This window comes from Hipposideros armiger, unplaced genomic scaffold, assembly GCF_001890085.2.
Source record: "Hipposideros armiger isolate ML-2016 unplaced genomic scaffold, ASM189008v1 scaffold_11, whole genome shotgun sequence".
In the NCBI taxonomy this organism is placed as follows: Eukaryota; Metazoa; Chordata; class Mammalia; order Chiroptera; family Hipposideridae; genus Hipposideros; species Hipposideros armiger.
Genome location: NW_017731361.1, coordinates 1,294,802 through 1,312,416, shown reverse-complemented (window position 1 = coordinate 1,312,416; position 17,615 = coordinate 1,294,802). Strand labels below are relative to the sequence as shown.

Below are 17,615 nucleotides of genomic sequence, written 5' to 3'. Positions count from 1 at the left end.
CCCCGGTTTGCTCAGAGCCTGCGCTCTTAAGCCAACTCTTAACCAACTGAGTCACTTGGCCGGCCCTCCAATTTTATTCGTAAAAAAAAAATTGACAGTATCTTTCTTCTAGTGTTTATTTTATTCATATTTTATGTAATTATTTATGCTGTAGGGTTTAAATTTACAACCTTGCTATTTGTCTCTTTTTGTTTTGTTTTGTTTTTCCTCTTTTTGAATTATTTTTTATGATTTGATTTTGTCTTCACCTTTGGCTTATTAGCCATACCTCTTTATTTTCTAGTGGTTACTCCAGGGTTTGTAGTATCTTTAACTTATCACGTTCTATCTTCAAATATTATACCACTTCACATATAGTATAAGACCCCTATAAAACCATACTTCCATTTTCCTTTCCTTTCCTTTGTGCTGTTATTACATATTTTAATTTTATATACATTGTAAACCCTGCAATACAGTTACAATTTCTGCTTTAAGCAACCATCTTTTAAAAGATCAAAAATAAGAAGTCTTTTATATGTACCCACATATTGACCATGTAGGCTGTTGTTCATTCCTTTATGTAAATCCAAATCTCGTTATCATTTTCTTCTGCCTGAATGACTGCTTTTAATTTTGTAGTGTGGATATACTGCTTTCTTTCAGTAAGTTGGTTGTGATGTGCTTCGGTGTGGTTTTCTTAACCTTTCTTCTGTTTGAGGTATACTGTTGGATTTGTGGTTTTATAATTTTCATCAAACTTGGAAATTTTTTGGCTAATAAAGACAAAGTACTACAAATGCACAAATATTTTTTCTGTCTCTGCCCTCCCATCCTTTCTCTTTCTTGGAACCCCAATTATACGTTCGATAGACTGCCTACCATTTTGTGTAGTTCAGCAAGGCACTCTTCAATTTATAAATTTAAGTCTTTCTTCTCTCTCTGCTTAGTTTTGGATAGTATCTAGTGCTATGAGCTCACTGTTTATTTCTTCTGCAGTGTCTTGCTATTAATCCTATGTAATGTTAATTTTTTGGAGATACTTTTCATGTCTAGAAGTTTCATTTAGGTCTTATAAATATCTTCTACTTCTCTACTTTCATATTCATGTTTTCCTATGTCCTTAAGGATATTTATAAATTGTAAAAGCTGCTATGGTCATTTTACACTAATTCTATCACTACTGTCATTTCTGGGTTTGCTGCTATTGATTTTTTTCCCCCTAGATTACTGGTCATAGTATTCTGCTTTTTTGCATACCTGATAATTCTTGACTGAACACAGAGTTTTACAACATTCATGTTTCTGAGTATTGGATTTTGTTGTAATCCTTGGAAGAATGTTTGGTTTTAGTCTGGCACACAGTTAAGTAACTTGCAGATCACTTTGATCCTTCAAAGGCTTGCTTTACACCTTGTTATGAAAACTCCAGAGAAGCCGGAGAAGCCTTTATTCCACTACTAAGGTGTAACTCTTTTGGACTCTACCCAGTGTCTTCTCTACTCTGGCTGGAGAGAATACAAATTGCAAGTTCTGTAAATTATTCAGTCAATTGCTTTCTGAGAGTTCTTTTTTAGGCCTTGAGGAGTTTCATCTCATGCAGGTGCAGATCACTATATAGCCAAAAACTGGAGGCGATCTCTCTGTAGATCTCGGGGTTCTCTCTTTATGCAGCTCTGACCTCTTTAGTACTCTGCCTCACTCTTTTCAGGCTGATCTCTTTCTCAACTCAGTGAGATTGCCAAACTCTGTTTTAGTTGCCTTTCCATGTGCTACAGCCTGGCAACTGCCTCCAGGCAGTAAACTGGGGCAATTGTAGGGTTTACCATGTTTCTTCTCTTCTCACAGGGTCACAGACTCATGCTGCCTGTTGTCCAATGTCTTAAACCATGATTTCATATATTTTGTCTGGTGTTATTGTGTACGGCAGGAAGGCAATTCCTGTAGCAGTTAATCATTCATGGGCAAGAGTGGAATATCTAACAGCTACTTAACATGTAGTAAGTGGCGGGTGTCAAGCCCTGTGCTAACCACTTTACATATATTATATCATTTAAACCTCACAACAGAGGTGTGAGAGAAGTACTCACATTATCTTTGTTTTATAGATAAGAAAATTGAAGCTCTGAGGGGTTAAGTAACTATTCCAAGATACCATATCCGTGGAAGTAGGTTTCGAATCTGAGTAGCCTAAGTTCTAAGCCACTGTCACAATGGTTACCACACTGTATCTCTGACGAGGGGAGAATGAGGAGGTCAAGGAGGAAGGATTCTGGCCGGCCGAGTGGCACGATGGTTGAGAACTGGCTTGGGACGCCAGAGGACCCCGGTTCGGATCCCACATATGAGGGCCAGTGACACTGCCCTCCACAGCTAAGATGCTGAACAACAGCTCAACCTGGAGCTGGGCTGCCGTGAGTCGCCGGCGACGGCGTAGGCTGCAGCCCCTGTGGCAGTGGGTTGCCATGGGCTACCGTGTGTAGCCAGCAGCCAGCGTGAGCGGCCAGCAGCCGCAGTGCGCGGCCGTCCAGAAGCCGGCGACTGATGTGCCTCGCCCGGGAAGAGCGCAATGATGGTGCCAACTTGGGCCAGTGAAGCGACGTCCTCCACAACTAGACTGAAGAACAAAACCACAGCAACTTGTCTGTTCCCCTTCTCCCAATTCCCCAGTGCTGTTCCCATCCCCCAACTCCCCAATAAAAATCTTAAAAGAAAAAAAAAAGGAGCAAGGATTCTTGGAATATAATAAAGTAAGAACAAAGGGATGCAAAATATTTAAATAGACATTTCTCCAAAGATGATAAACACAGGGCCACAGAGGATATGAAAAGATGCTCAACATCATTAATCATTAGGAAAATGGAAATCAAAACCACTTAAAAAGATACTAGTTCACAGCTACTATGATGGCTAAAATAAAAAACACAGACAATAACAAGTGTTAGTGAGGATGTAGAAAAAATTGGAATGCTCATACACTGCTGGTGGGATTACAAAACGGTGCAACTACTTTGGAATACAGTTTGGCAGTTCCAGAAAGAGTTAAAATAGAACTGTCATAGGACCCAGCAACTGTACTCCTAGGTATATACTCAAAAGAACTGAAAACATAATGTTCACATAATAATCTGTATACGAAAGTTCATAGTGGCCCTTTTTTAAATAATAGCCCAAAGTGGAAAAAACCCACATGTCCATCAACTGATGAATGGATAAACAAATGTAGTATACTCGTACAATGGAATATTATTTGGCATACAAAGGAATGAATTACTGATATGTGCTACAATATGCATGGAGCATTAAAACAGTATGCTAAGTGAAAAAGGCCAGTCACAGAAGGCCAAATACTGTATGATTCCATTTATATGGTATGTACAGAATAGGCAAATCTATAGAGACAGTAAGGATATCAGTGGTTAACAAGGGCTGAGGGGAGGGAGGAATGGGGAGAGACTGCTAGTGGGTAAGAGGTTTCTTTTTGGAGTGATAAAAATGGAATTAGATAGTGGTGATGGCTGCACAACCTTGAGGATATACTAAAAACCTTTGAATTGTATACTTGAAAAGGGTGAGTTGGCATGTGAATTCTATCTTAGTAAAGATGTTATTAAAGAAAACAAGGGTGGGCCGAGTGGTATGTTGGTTAAGAGTTGGCTTGGGATGCCAAGCTCTGAGCAGCAGCATCCCAGTTTGGATCCCACATGAGGGCCAGTGACACTGCCCTCTACAGCTAAGATGGTGAACAACAGCTCAACCTGGAGCGGGACTGCCGTGAGTTGCTGGCAATGGCGTAGGCTGCATCCCCTGCTGCAGTGGGCTGCCGTGAGTGGCTGGCAGCCAGCGTGAGCAGCCGGCAACCGGCGTGAGCTGCCAAGAGCTGCCGTGAGTGGCTGTCCAATGGCTGGCGAGTGACTGTCTCACCAGGGAAGAGTGTAATGATAATACCAATATGGGCCAGTGAAGCGATGTTCTCCACAACTAGACTGAAGAACAAAAGGACAGCAACTTGTCTGTTCCCCTCCCCCAATTCCCCAATAAAATCTTTAAAAAATAAAATTTCGTAAAGAAAACAAAACAAGGAAGATGAACAATAACCCTTCTTAGAGTGTTTTAGCCTTCCCCACCAGGCTGAAGTACTGGCAATTGTAAAGAATGAAGCTAAACAGCTAAAGAGGGGACACAAATCCATTCCTGCTTCAATTTCAAAGTGCTACGGACAGGTTACCTTTAGAACTGCAAAGTACAATAGTTGCTTACCACTGCGTGGGCGGCTTTTCCTGAGCCTATAACAGTCAAGGCAGACCCCAAATCCACATTTGCGACAAACCCAGTGGATGTTGAAGAGAGTTGTTTCACATACGTCACACATCTCTCGCACACCACGCACGGCTCGCTTCCATGCCACTTTCTCTGGTGGAAAGAGGAAGAGAACTATTGTTGGCACTGAGCATCTTCAACAATAGCAAAAGCCCCAGAGACCCACTGATTCCTACGCAAGTTGTTTTTTCCAACAATAAAACTCAAAGATTCATGAAGTGTGTTTCTATACTTGTAAGAGAAGCTAAATACATGAAATTTCTAATATTTCTGAACAGGGTCAATGGAGAATGAATGCCTCCTAGTATCACTTACAATATCGTAAAAATTTCAGTTTGGGGGAGTTTGAAATAAGAAGATTCTTCTCTTGAAATGTAGGGCCTAATTTCATAGTACAATTTCCCTTAGCATAGAAATAAGGTCCAGTATCTGACAGTTATGGACATGTCATAAATGTCTGAATAATGTGGATTTTTGGTGTGAAACATGGCACCCTGTAGCACTTCATCTATTTATAAATTAGTGAGTATTGCTTAGTAATACAAACTGGTTCAAAGTGAGCAGAAAATATTCAGAACCAAACCCAAACAGGGATCAAAATGCCTATTATGGCAGCTGTGCCACAAAAAATGAAAGGCAAGCAGGGAAGGAGTTTTTGGTTTGTTAACTGCTAAAGACTGAAGGAATGAGGTCTGCTGGATATAGGCTAGAGCCTATATAGTAGCTACTGAGTTTGCTACAAAGGAGTCTTATCACTCATTAATTCATCTATAGAAAATGCCGTCTGACAGTCCTTCCACTCCTCCCTTTGAAAGAAAACAAAGTTTCAATGAGGAGTGCACAGAAGACGAGCAAGAGGGTGCCTTACGGTGTGGCTCCACCATCATCATGGCTTCCTTCTCGGACATCACAAGCTGGCAGAACTGGTCTCCAACATTGGCCAGGATGTATTTTGAGGTTTCTAGGTCTATCCCTTCTGCTAGGGAGGAAGAGGGAATCCACAGGTTCATGGCATCAGGGTCACTTTGCTGGGGACTCAGAAACCCCTCCACACGAAGTACCCCTTTTCGAGTGAAGATCAACCTGAGATAGGAAGGAAGACAGTCAAATGCATGGTAAATAGCAACAGCCATGCAAAGTTTAACACACACCTAAAATCCTAGGACCTAAAAGACATTACAATGAGACTTGACAGGAATCAGTTTGAATTAAGAATTTTCACCATATCTGACCAACATAGTATGCATTCTTTGTACTAATAAGGAGGTTTGTTAATACTTAGATGAGAGAAAAACAGAGCCATGCTAACTGTCACCCTTTAAATTCATGTCTACCTACATCAGGTGAGCATTTACTAGGGCCTGGCAGTCAGAATCCAAAGGGTGCACTCCCTCTCCTAGATGCCTGTTTCACATCTTCTCCTTTCTTTTTAAACTTTCAAAATTCCCCTTGAAAACCTTGTTAAGTATTCCACTGAGAAAATACAAAGAGCGGGAAGAGAATTCCCACAAACTCTGACCACACCACCACACCTTCCTGTAGCTGGGCCCATGGACTCCATCTAATCTGCTATAATGAATGAACTGGGTCCCAGCAAAGACCAATCTTTCCACCCATGCTTTACATCCTATCCTCTCATAAGCATCCCTCCACTGATTCTCTCTTCTGCATCATCTATTTTCTTCTCTGCTGAATCATTCTTGTCAGGATTTGAACTTGCTATCTCAAAAATCCTCTTGCTCCCATACCTGCTTCCATTTATTTGCTTGTTAGAGCAGCTTCTTGGAAGAGTTGTCTCTACTGATGTTGCCAGTTCTTTTCCTTTTCTTCATTTAATCCACTCCTATCACGCTTTTCTCCCACCAATCTACCAAAATTTTTTGACAAGGTCATTCCCTCTTGTTAAATCTAATGGTCTCTTCCAGTCCTTATCTTACCTGACCCAATCAGCAGCATTTACCACGGCTCACTGTTCCTTCCTGGATATACTTTCTTCGGTTATCTTCCAGGAGACCTCGCTGGCTGTTCCTTCTCAGCCGCCTTTACTAGTTCTTCCTCATCTTTCCCATCTCTAAATGTTGGAGAGCTCTAGAATTCAGTCCTTGGACTACTTCTCTATCTACATTCTGATTCTTTACATGATGTCAATTAGACTTTGACTCAAAGTTTTAAATACCTGGTGACATCCAAATTTTTACCTCCAGTTTAGACATCTTCTCTTAGCTCTAGAGTTGTATATCTAGCTGCCCTTTCAACATCTCCACTCGGAAATCTAATAAGCATCTCAAATTTAACATGTCCGAATTAAAGCTCCCCATTTTCCTCTTCAAACCCGCTTTTCCCTGAGAAATCTCCTTATCAGTAAATGGAAATTCCATTCTTCCAGTTTTTAGGCCAAAAAGCTGTAGAATCACCCTTGACTCTTTTCTTTCTTTCATATGCCACATCTAACCCACAGAAAATCATGTGGGCTCTATCTTCAAAATACATCCTTAATCCAACCACTTCTCATCACCTGTATTGCGACCTCCCTGCACTAAGCCACCATCATTTCTCACCTGGGTAATTGTAACAGCCTCTTTCCTCTTCAATGTAATCTATTCTCAAGAAGGTTGTCACAGTGCTCCTTTAAAACATTCATCAGTGTCACTCATCAGTTCAAAACCTCCAATGACTTCTTACTCAGCATAAAAGTCAAGGCCCTAAGAGTAGCCCTTTAAAATCTGGACCCATCCTGAACTCTTTGGCCTCATCTCCTTTCCTCCCTGCTTACTCTTTTTTATTCACCCTACTCCATAAACACACCAGGGACACTTGCTCTGGTTGTGCCCTTTACCTGGAATACTAGTCTCCCAGAAAAATGTGTGGCTAACTCCCTCACCTCCTTCAGGTCTTTACTCAGATTCACTTTCTCAAATCATCCTATTCGTAGCCTCTCTAAATCTCCTCACACTTCAATCTTCTTGCCCTTTTTTCTTTAAAAGATTTTTTTTTTTAAAATGGGGAATTGGGGGAAGGGGAACAGACAAGTTGCTATCCTTTTGTTCTTCAGTCTAGTTGTGGAGGACGTTGCTTCACTGGCCCAAGTTGGCACCATCATTGTGCTCCTCCCGGGCGAGGCAGATCAGTCGCTGGCTTCTGGATGGCCGCTCACAGCGGCTGCTGGCCACTCACGCTGGCTGCTGGCTATACATGGTAGCCCATGGCAACCCACCTGCCGTCGCCGGCGACTGAGGGCAACCCAGCTCCAGGTCGAGCTGTTGTTCAGCATCTTAGCTGTAGAGGGCAGTGTCACTGGCCCTCATATGTGGGATTCGAACCGGGGCCCTCTGGCGTCCCAAGCCAGTTCTTAACCAATGCGCCACTCGGCCGGCCCTCTTCTTGCCCTTCTTTATTTTTCTCATAGTTATTATCAGCTGACGTACCATAAATTTATTTTTTTTTCTTATTTACTGTCTGCCTCCCCAACTATAATACAAACCTCTCAAGGGCTGGCATATGAAGTTTTGTGCACTGCTAGTACCCTCAGTGTACAGAGCAATGAATAGCATACATTATGTGCTCAACCTAACATTTGCTGAATAAGTGAATCCACACCGTGTGGATAAACCATTTGGATTTCTTTACTTTAAAAATTAAAGATTCTTGGGCCGGCTGAGTGGTGCATTGGTTAAGAGCTGGCTTGGGATTCCAGAGGGCCCCGGTTCGGATCCCACATAAGGGGCCGTGTGGTAGTGCCCTCTACAGCTAAGATGCTGAACAACAGCTCAACCTGGAGCTGGGCTGCCCTGAGTCACAGGCGAGGGCAGGTGGGTTACCATGGGTTACCGTATGTAGCCAGCAGCCGCAGTGAGCGGCCGTCCAGAAGCTAGCGACTGATCTGCCTCGCCCAGGAAGAGCGCAATGATGGTGCCAACTTGGGCCAGTGAAGCAACGTCCTCCACAACTAGACTGAAGAACAAAACGACAGCAACTTGTTTGTTCCCCTTCCCCCAATTCCCCAATAAAAAAAAACATGTCAATTAATTAAAAAAAAATGTAAAGATTCTTAAACATCATTTAGAAGAAATTCCTCTTCTAAGTTTATCAAGCATAAGAAAAGTAACTAAATAGCTGTGGTTTGGTAGAAGCAGGGGATATTCCTAGGATTTATCAGTTTATCTCTAATTCAAAGATGATTCACATTCTCTCCTAATCTTACTTTCCCTTCTTTTTAGGGGACTCCAGTTACTCTAGCATTGAAGAGGGGAGTGAGGGGTCAGGCAGATTCATAACACAAAATGGAGTCCTGCTCCTGCTACACCACTGGTTTCAAATGGAACCCAAGTTAGGAAAAACTCAATATAGCTAAGGGGCTGGCAGCCGGGACTGTTCAACTTCAGTTCTCCAAGGACAAAGCCACATGTTACTTCGCCATCCAAACAACTCAGGGGCTACTATGGCAGAGCCTCAGCACAGACTCTGAGAGCAAAGGGGTAAGGAAAACGAAGAGAAAGATGATGAGATGTTTCCAGACGCAGAGGAACAACGGGAGTTACGCAGCACTAGTGGGAGCTGGACAAAGGAGAAGTCTGGGTACCTCCGGAAGTGAAAGAAGCGGCAGGCCACTGTCGAGTCATCTTGCTCCTGCTCCTTAAACTTCCGGTAGCGCTCCAGGCGGCACTCTCGACACTTGTGCAGGTGAGGGGCTACATTGATGCATGACCCGTCCTGCAGGAAGGGCTCTCCGGACTGCTTCAGCTTCTTCACTTTGCTTACGTCCTTCAGGACTGACTGGCCAACTATGGCGAGGGAGGGAGGAGAAACAGTTGGCTGTCACAGGTATAAATGAGACGCAATAACATGATCCTTTTGGGAAAAGAAACTGGTCCTGACCTGGGGGACATCTCTTTGCACTGCTTGGGCATGTGCCCGTCAGGTCCATCCTTAACAGAAAGGGAGCAGAGGGTGCAAAGAGACTTCACTTGGGAGCTAAAGACCACGGAGAATTTGTGGGAAGTGTCCCATTATAGTGAAACAACTTAGGGTGAGGAAGACTCTAGAAGGCAGAAGGGAGCCATCGTCTCTAGCCCCTCAGGGTATGACTGTTCTACTCAAGGGCACGTGAGCTCCCAATGGACACCAGTCCCCAGTGACAACCTCTACTTCTACCACCACTTAAAAAAATTTTTTTTTAACCATCACTTCTGGACCATAACTTCACATCACAGGATTTAGTGGCTTTTGGAAAAGGCATTAAAACCTTATATATGTGCCAGATAGAAGCAAAGTCAGGGGTGATTCTCTTTGCTTCAAGTCAGTGAAAGCCTGCTATGTGAGGATGGAGACCAATACTCAGTACCTCCCCTGAAGTAAATTAAAGAGGATGGGCCAAAGGGAAGTAGAAAAGGTTAGAAAAACATAAGGAAAAAGTTTCTGACCAAACAGACCACCAAGAAGATCAAAGATCTTCCTTTGTGGGATTACCATTCTGTAGGACAGACACCCCTCTTACAGTGCTGATTTAGAGGCAATTCTGTCCTGAAACAGGTCTGATGAGGGGCCTCTGTTACGGCCTTCTGACTATGTGCTTCTATGAGATGACAGAACTTTCCATCAAAGGCAGGGCCTCTGCTGCCCAACAGGCAGTCGAGACCAGTGCCAGAGACAGTCCCACATATAGATAGCCCCAGCAGGATCACCTTTCAGGGGTGCGGTCCGAGGCCGGCCCTTGGGGGCCTGCTTCCCCTTGCCTTTGCCCAGCAACAGCTCGGCACTGCGCTCCCCATTGGGGCCCAGCTTCCCGATCAGGTGCTCTGGAATCCCCTTCAGGCCGGTCTTGGCCTGCAGCTGCTCCTCAGAGTCGCTCAGATCTGACAGGTCACTGTTGGTGCTGGAGTCCGAGTCCTGTCTGCAAGCCAAGCTTCGCTCATCCAGTGAGAACCTTTTCACAGCTTCAAAAGGAGCTTTGTTCTCCTGTGAAAAATCTGCTGGGGAGGACAGAAAGCTGCCTGAGTGCCTGCCAAAGACGTTACTAAAGGTTTTGAGGAGAGGATTGTCCTGCTGCCCAGGCCCCACAGTTGGCCTCTCCTCTGTGGGGCTGGAGGAGAGAGTAGGCATCTCAATGGGCTGGGTGAGGCTGCTGGTGGGCGAACTAGAGCGGCCATTCCCCATGGCAGAGAGGCTCGGGCCCCCAGTGGTAAGAGCTGAGCCCAGAACACCAGACACCAGTTTGGAAGAGTCAGTTGTGATGAAGAGGGTTTTCTTCTTTGCTAAAGATGCCGAATCTGAAGAAGAGTGAGACTCGGGCCAGCTGGGCGCTGCCTTGGAGGTGCCAGTGGTAGCGGAGGAAGAGCTACCTGGTGCCTGAGATGCAAAGCTGCTGAAAGGGCTATGGTCAACTTTCTCCACAAATGCCAAGAAAGGGTTAGAGGGCTCTTCTCGGGATAGTTTGGGGGGCTGTAAAAATAGATTTTCATGACTCTCTGGGGTGCGGGCATTCAGGAGGCTCCGTGGGAAGGCTGGTGTGAGGGTGGGCATGGACTCTGCAGGCACTTTCCGGTCCCCAGAGCTGCCAGCCTTAGAGCCTGATTTAGTGTCTGCTCCAAGAGTGGATCTGCCTTTACACAGGCTCTCAAGGCTTTGTTTGAATGAATCTCGACTGGAGGAATCGTCAGCCAAGCTCTCCGAAACGGTAGTGAAGTAGTTACTGGTCGGTAAAGTCTGGGACATGCATTGAAAAAACAAGTTTTTGGAGAGATCAGAGTCTTTCTGAGACTCTGGTGCAGAGCTCCCACCAAAAGAGAAGCCCAAAGGTTTGTTTTCTGTGGCTAGAACCCCATTGGACTGGCTCCTTCCACTTCCAAAAGTCAAAGGTTGTGATAAACTTGGAAGAGACGCTCCAAATCCAGAAGAGGCCAGAACAGAATTTCTTGAGTTCTGAAAGTGAGATAGCTTGAGTTAGTGATGCTGGCTTCTCTTGACAACCTCATGCTCTCTTTCTTGGACCTAGGCCAACATTTCTTGTAGGTCAATCAACTTTTCTCTCCTACAAGTGCATGAAAACTGCACTTAAAACTAGATTTCACCAGCATTAGGGAAGAAACCTGCCATAGATCACATAGAAAGCATCTTTAGCAAGGTGAGCTAGACATAGCAGGGTGTCATTTATCCTGCCACTCCCTTGTTTTTAGTCAACTGGTTGTCACAGCACTAGGAGGCACTGTAGGCGTCTTAGTATCTCTTTGGAAATAAGGACTCCACCAGGGAATTGGTGTAAAGGATTCCTGAACAGACATCAGGTTTTACTTTGAAATATCCCTCAATGACTTTAGGGGCTACTGTTAAAGTTTTGATTTGTTTAAGCTACTGCAAATTTCCCATCTTACAAAAGTGACTTCAGCCCCATGAGCCCATTGTATATTAAGAAAAAGTATTCTTTTATTAGTCTGAAACTCCCAAAGATGGATCCTTTTGGAATTTGGCTATCCATTTATGAGTCCAAGTCAATGTAAAAGCTGAATATCTGTTTCAGTTAAAGTTAAACCTAAAGATGCTAAATTAAAGAACGCACACTGGTTACTGAACCCTCGTGTTATCATTAGGATCTAACAAGTCTCCAAACAGGAAAAGTGTAGATGCTGATATGTCCACCCAACAAAAGCAAAGCATTCAGCATAACTGTACAATGAAAAAACACTTTCCTTTTTTTTACCTTAAAAAAGTTAACTTATGCATATGAATAAAGGGTGTGCGCGTAAAGAAGGGTATATATTATACACCCACATACATACACAGAAACATCCGTAGGTAGGCATGAGCACTTATGTAATACTTGTTAATAAAACCCAGATCCTAGCACTTGACTAATGAACCACAGATTATTAAAAACAATTAACCTTCAGGTAGTAGCAGATGATACCCCTAAACATTCACTTTAAAACACTGGAAATAAAAATTATCCCATGACTGCTTAAGGGATATGGTGTTTCCTTTGGGGGTAATGAGAATTTCTGGAACTAGACAGTGGTGATGGCTGTACAACATTGTAGATGTACTAAATGCCACAGAACTGTACTCCTTAAATGGTTAAAATGGCAAATTTTATGTTACATGTTACTTTATCACAATTTAAAAAAAAGTTCTCTGTAAACGAAAAGGGCTGTGTTAAAAAAAAAGGGGAAAGTTTCAATTTACCTAAGGTATTCTTTAAATATGCAAGAGTCCTAATTCTACATTAGGACTTTGCTTGAGGGCGGCATAGAGGCATGAGGACCAGGCAGCTCACCAGCTGACATTTGCTATATAGGCAGTTTCAGGGCATTTTAGAGTTCATTATTCTTTTTCCTTTTCCTTCCCACTAACCAACAACCACTGACTTAAACCCCCTTCCCATCAAAAAAGAAGCGACTAGACAGACACGGCCTGGAGGCTTTGCAGTTGTTTCGCTAGCAGGGCTTGTTTGGCCAGGCGCCTTGACACCTGCAGGCCTGCAAGGGACCAGCATGGGTAGCTCGGGTTTCACTACTAAAGTTACCCTTTAAAAATAAATACACACATGAATGAGGAACAATTTGGATGGTCTTTCATTTTCCTTCAAATGATTAAATTCCAAATCCCTTGCTTATAAGTAAGCGATGACAAGCTGATTTCAACTCAATTTTTCAGGTAAGAAGTTTCCTGGGGGCTGTGTCCCTATTTTAGATCTGACATCATAATGGAAACATCCATTTTTGTATTTTTAAATCCTATCCCAAGGAGAATACTTAGGCTGACACATTAGCAAAATTACTGATGTGGTCATCACAGAAATTTCTCCAACCTGTCTGGAAAACGCCCTTTGAGTCCACATCTCATCAATTCAAGCTTTGCTACTCCCAACAATAACAGCACTCAGTGGAGCTCTCCTTGTAGCATGTAAAATGTGGTCTATTTTGAAATCCTCAATTACATCTACACTGCCTGTGACATGGAGTTGATTTTAATTAATCTGGGCAATATGACAACACACACACTGGAAATCCACATAAGACCTCACCCAGTTCTCTTGGGAATGCTGGTCAACTAACAGAGGACAAACCATGAACAGTGTGAAATTTGCATTTATAGGCCTTCTCTCTGCCTGGACATTTCACCTCCCTCCCCATCCCTGCACACTAGGGACTGACAAACTGCTTTTCTAGGGAAGGGAAGGAATCAGATGAAATGTACATTCCATGTTTTACCTGGCATTGTTATACCTAAAATGTTTCCATTTTAGGATGTGAGCTCCTTCAAATAGGGATTTCAATTCTTTAAAATATACAGTACTTAGCACACAGTAGCTTCCTATATATAATTGAAAAAATCATTTAGCTTTTTATCTCTGTATTTCATATTCCAGCTTGAAAAAATATGACTAACATCATAAATCATACTTTGGTGACCAAAGTAAGAGTCAGAAGGCTATAAGAACTGATTTTGATATTGTTTCAAATTTGATTGGGGAGTCAATTTCATGTTAATTTGTATTTAACAGAAGTTCCATTTCAGCAACAATACATGCATATCAGAAAATACTGGGTTGTTGGAAAAGTCATGATGCATTCTTGCAACAAAAAACAGAAAAAATGTCATGACTTTTCTGACAACCCAATAGTAAACTGGATACTACTGTGATTATAATTTCATCCAATTTTCTAGGTAAGGCTTAAAAAGATTAAGTTAGGAAAAAAAAGTTGTGGCCGTATCAAATCATGGAAAGAAGCCCAATCTCAAGGGAAAATATCACAGAAAATGATGAACTGAAAACATGGATTGGTAACAGCAGCTTTCACATAGCCTTAATTATAGTGTTGATTATTACCAACACTGTAATTCATTAACCTTGTCTCTCACAGTCCTGGTGGAGGCTCAACCACCACGTGAACTAAATAGATAATTGAATTAAAAAGATTCTCCACCAGATCTATCTTATCTATCAAATTGGGTTGGTATGATCAGTTTTGATTAGCCTAACTGTTCCAGTGACTTTTAGCTGAAAAGGTTATTATAATACACACATTTGCCCAATGAGCAGTAAAAGACTATCCAGAGTTCAATTTAAGCACATCTCAGGAATACTCCTTTCCTTGTGGCAATTGAGATGCTTTTTAATGTGTTACCAACAAAGGGTGAAAGAGTGAACCCAAACCTTGCAAATCTGCCCCTGAAACAACTCACCTCTCCTGGGGCCTGCGACCGGCTGTCTTTCTGTTTTTCTGGCCCAGTCCCTGCTGCAAGGCCAGTGTCTGAGATCCTCACCGTGGTTGGGGTAGAGCTGGCGGTAGTGACCACAGCTGCTGAAGCCACCATGCCCTGGCCAACTTGTTCCAGTGTTTTTCCTGCCTCTTTGCTTTCGGCTCCACCCACCTCTGGGGCCAAAGGTGTCTGACCTGTGGCTGTAGAATATGGAGTAAAAGGTACAGGTGTGTCCCCACCTACAGGCTCATCCTGCACCACCAGAGTCCTGCCGTTTTCTTTGGTGTAAGTGGCAAAGCGAATGTTGCGGTTAATCTGGGGGACAAATGTAGTCGGTGGTTGCTTGGCTCTCTGATCCAGCCCTGGCTCTCCACTGGCACTCCCTCCTTTCCAGGGCCCTCGGCTTGCCTCACCTCCATCGCTCCCATTACTGTCTACTTCACCCCTGTCTCCTTTTAATTTCTTTGATGCAGGGTCACACCCAGAGTCCGAAGCACTTTTTCTCCTCCGGCCATCTTTCCCCTCTATGCTCTCTCTCTTCTTCTTTCCTTTGGAAGATTTTACTGCTTTTAACGTACCCCCCTACAAAACAAAATTCAAAAAAGATTTATTACAAGGGACTTTCCATCCTGTGAAAACCACAAACCATTAGCTCTTTCCCATCTCTAGAAGCAGAAAATCAAAGCAGGCACAGATTGCCAAGTTCCAATGCCAGCTCTAAGACATCCCCTTTGTGAAAAAGCTCCAATCTTCCTGTGACTCAGTTTACACACACATATTCAAGATAATAGTCACTAGAGATAAACTCACTTGACAAACCTCTCCTTAAATAAAATGCACTACTTCCTCAAATAGGCTTTTTGAAGATTTTAAAAATTGTAGAATTTCTTCTGGAGAATAGACTGCCAAAGCTAGGCTGGGAGCTCATCTGTCCCTTGATGGAAAAAAAAAAAATCACTTTATTTCATATTTATCTCCTTTTTTGACAGAAACTGGCATTTCAGATATTGAAAAATCGCCTCCTCCAGAAGTCACTAAAAACTGGTAACAACAATAGGAAAAACCAACATTTCTGAGTCTGACCAAAGGAAAAGTGAACCCAACAGAGACAGGTCTGGATTGCTCTTAGGACACTATAAAAAAAGCAAAAAAAAAAAATCTCCAGATCTTATTTCAAAGCATTAGACAGAGCAAAGCAAAAAAGGCAGGTCCATAGCCCAAACAGTCAAATCTCTTAGCTCTTCCAATACTTTCAGCCTATCTCATGATATCTTACTTGTGTTTTGAGAGGCCAGATAACCTTAAAAGATACAGGTTAGAAAGGGCAATTCCTGTCTTCTTTCCTAAGAAGTACAAAGGGGGAGGAGCTGGGGACACAGCTAATATTCTCTCAAGCAACCTTTGTGCAGCAAGAACTTGTATCTGGAACATTCTTAGATCGGTTGCACATCATGAAGTAGGCATTCTTTTTAGCTTTATTCAGATAACTTTCAGATCGTTTAATCTGTCGATAACGTGTTGGGGTGGCAATAAGCTCGTGACAGTTATTTAGCCATTAATATTTACTAACAATAAATCTACTCTTAATGCCCTTAAATATTTATAGATTCTTTGTGCAGTTTGTAGCTTTGTTGTAATCATTATTATAGCTGTTATAGCAAACTTTTTCAAATTTTATATTTCTTTTGCCAGTTCTAGTTCTGGTATTTCCCTCCCTCTTTTCTTTTATTCTGCCTTCATTTCCATCTTTTCTCCTTCAATTTCCTTCTACAAATCTTAGCCAAAGCTCAAATTCCTACTTCCCCCATACTTTTGGTAATTTTAATCTAAGTTTCTAAATCTTTCATTCAAGAACTATTTTTGGCTGCTAAGAATTATTTTCATTTGATCCTTTTAAAACTTTTTTTATCCCTTCTTCAACCTCTATCAGCATCCGTTTTCACTGTTGTAAACTACAAAAGTATGATCAGTGAAATCTCTCCTTTCTTGCTCATTTGTTCAAGGAGATGAGGTGACTATGGATTTCTAAGAAGGGTTACTATAAAACTTGGCAGAACTGGCAATAATAATTGTGCTTTGCTAGCTAAGAAGATAGTCACATCATGGCAAAGCTTTTCTGAGAAGGGAAGAAGCAACATCTGCTGCTGAAAACCCCAGATCCCACCCTCTAACTCACCTGGCCAACTTACAGAGTCTGGCTCACAGCAACCCCGCTGAGCAACAACTTGCATGAAATATTAAATGCCCTGCTTATGGTGAGCTACTCACATGTGAGCAGACAGCCTATAACATTGAGACTCTCCAGCAATATCTAGCCAGCTGAACACAGTACCTGGCATAATATAATAGTAGCATACTGAATAAATGAAATAAGGAAGAAAAAAGGGGCCCAATACACCATCAAACAGGTGTTTTCAGCCATGTAAACACATCCAAGAGACTTATCCTATTTATGGTAATATAATAGGTAGTAAAGAGCTATTAAATTTAATCCTGATTCTTTTCCTACCCTCATCTTGCTTCATGAAGCCATGAATGACTGGATAAAGAAGATGAGAAAGAACTGTATACTTAGTGGCAGTGGCCGAAACATCAATATTAGAGGTACTAAGAGACTATGAGAAATATGTGGACAGCTGGCTGTACTTGTCAATTTTCTACTAAAGGAAAATCACATAGGATTCCTTAATTGGTTCAGGTACTGATTTATAATGTACATTTTTGGGGGCTATGATAATTTTGAATGAACCAAAAGTTGGCCTGGTTCACAGTAATTATAGAGTAATCCACTGTGTGCTGAGCACTGAACTAGGCAACTTGGGATACGGAATTTCAGACTCCTTTGGAGCTCACTACCACCTAATGGAAAAGAAAAAAAGGATGTAACTTCTCCATTTCTTATTACTGGGTAGATCATGAATATTACCACTGCTTATTACAGCTTTAACTATCTACTGTATCTTCCAAATATACCTATCCTAAAAGAATGTAAGAAGAAATAGTTAGGCTATGGATTTTAAAAGAGCTAGGCAACACAGCCACGATTAAAAGGGTATGTTCAGACTAGGTCTCTTTGTTGAGACTATCCTCCCTTTATTGGACAAGACTGTGGAGAAAGG

General features: G+C 42.3%; 1 protein-coding gene across 3 annotated transcripts in view; it reads right to left on the bottom strand.

Annotated features, from left to right (window-relative positions):
* The window catches only part of KDM3B (lysine demethylase 3B), a 59,781-nt gene that overhangs the window by 17,959 nt on the left and 24,207 nt on the right, over positions 1-17,615 (bottom strand). Inside the window, exons 7-11 of one of the 3 annotated variants that reach the window (XM_019661864.1) lie at positions 14,479-15,078; positions 9,981-11,217; positions 8,879-9,080; positions 5,168-5,382; positions 4,240-4,392 (exon numbers count right to left, since the gene is read on the bottom strand). In XM_019661864.1, coding sequence (XP_019517409.1) covers positions 4,240-4,392; positions 5,168-5,382; positions 8,879-9,080; positions 9,981-11,217; positions 14,479-15,078 — 2,407 coding nt within the window. The remainder of the gene's footprint in view (positions 1-4,239; positions 4,393-5,167; positions 5,383-8,878; positions 9,081-9,980; positions 11,218-14,478; positions 15,079-17,615) is intronic. The other 2 variants (XM_019661879.1, XM_019661870.1) reach the window with 2 other exon arrangements.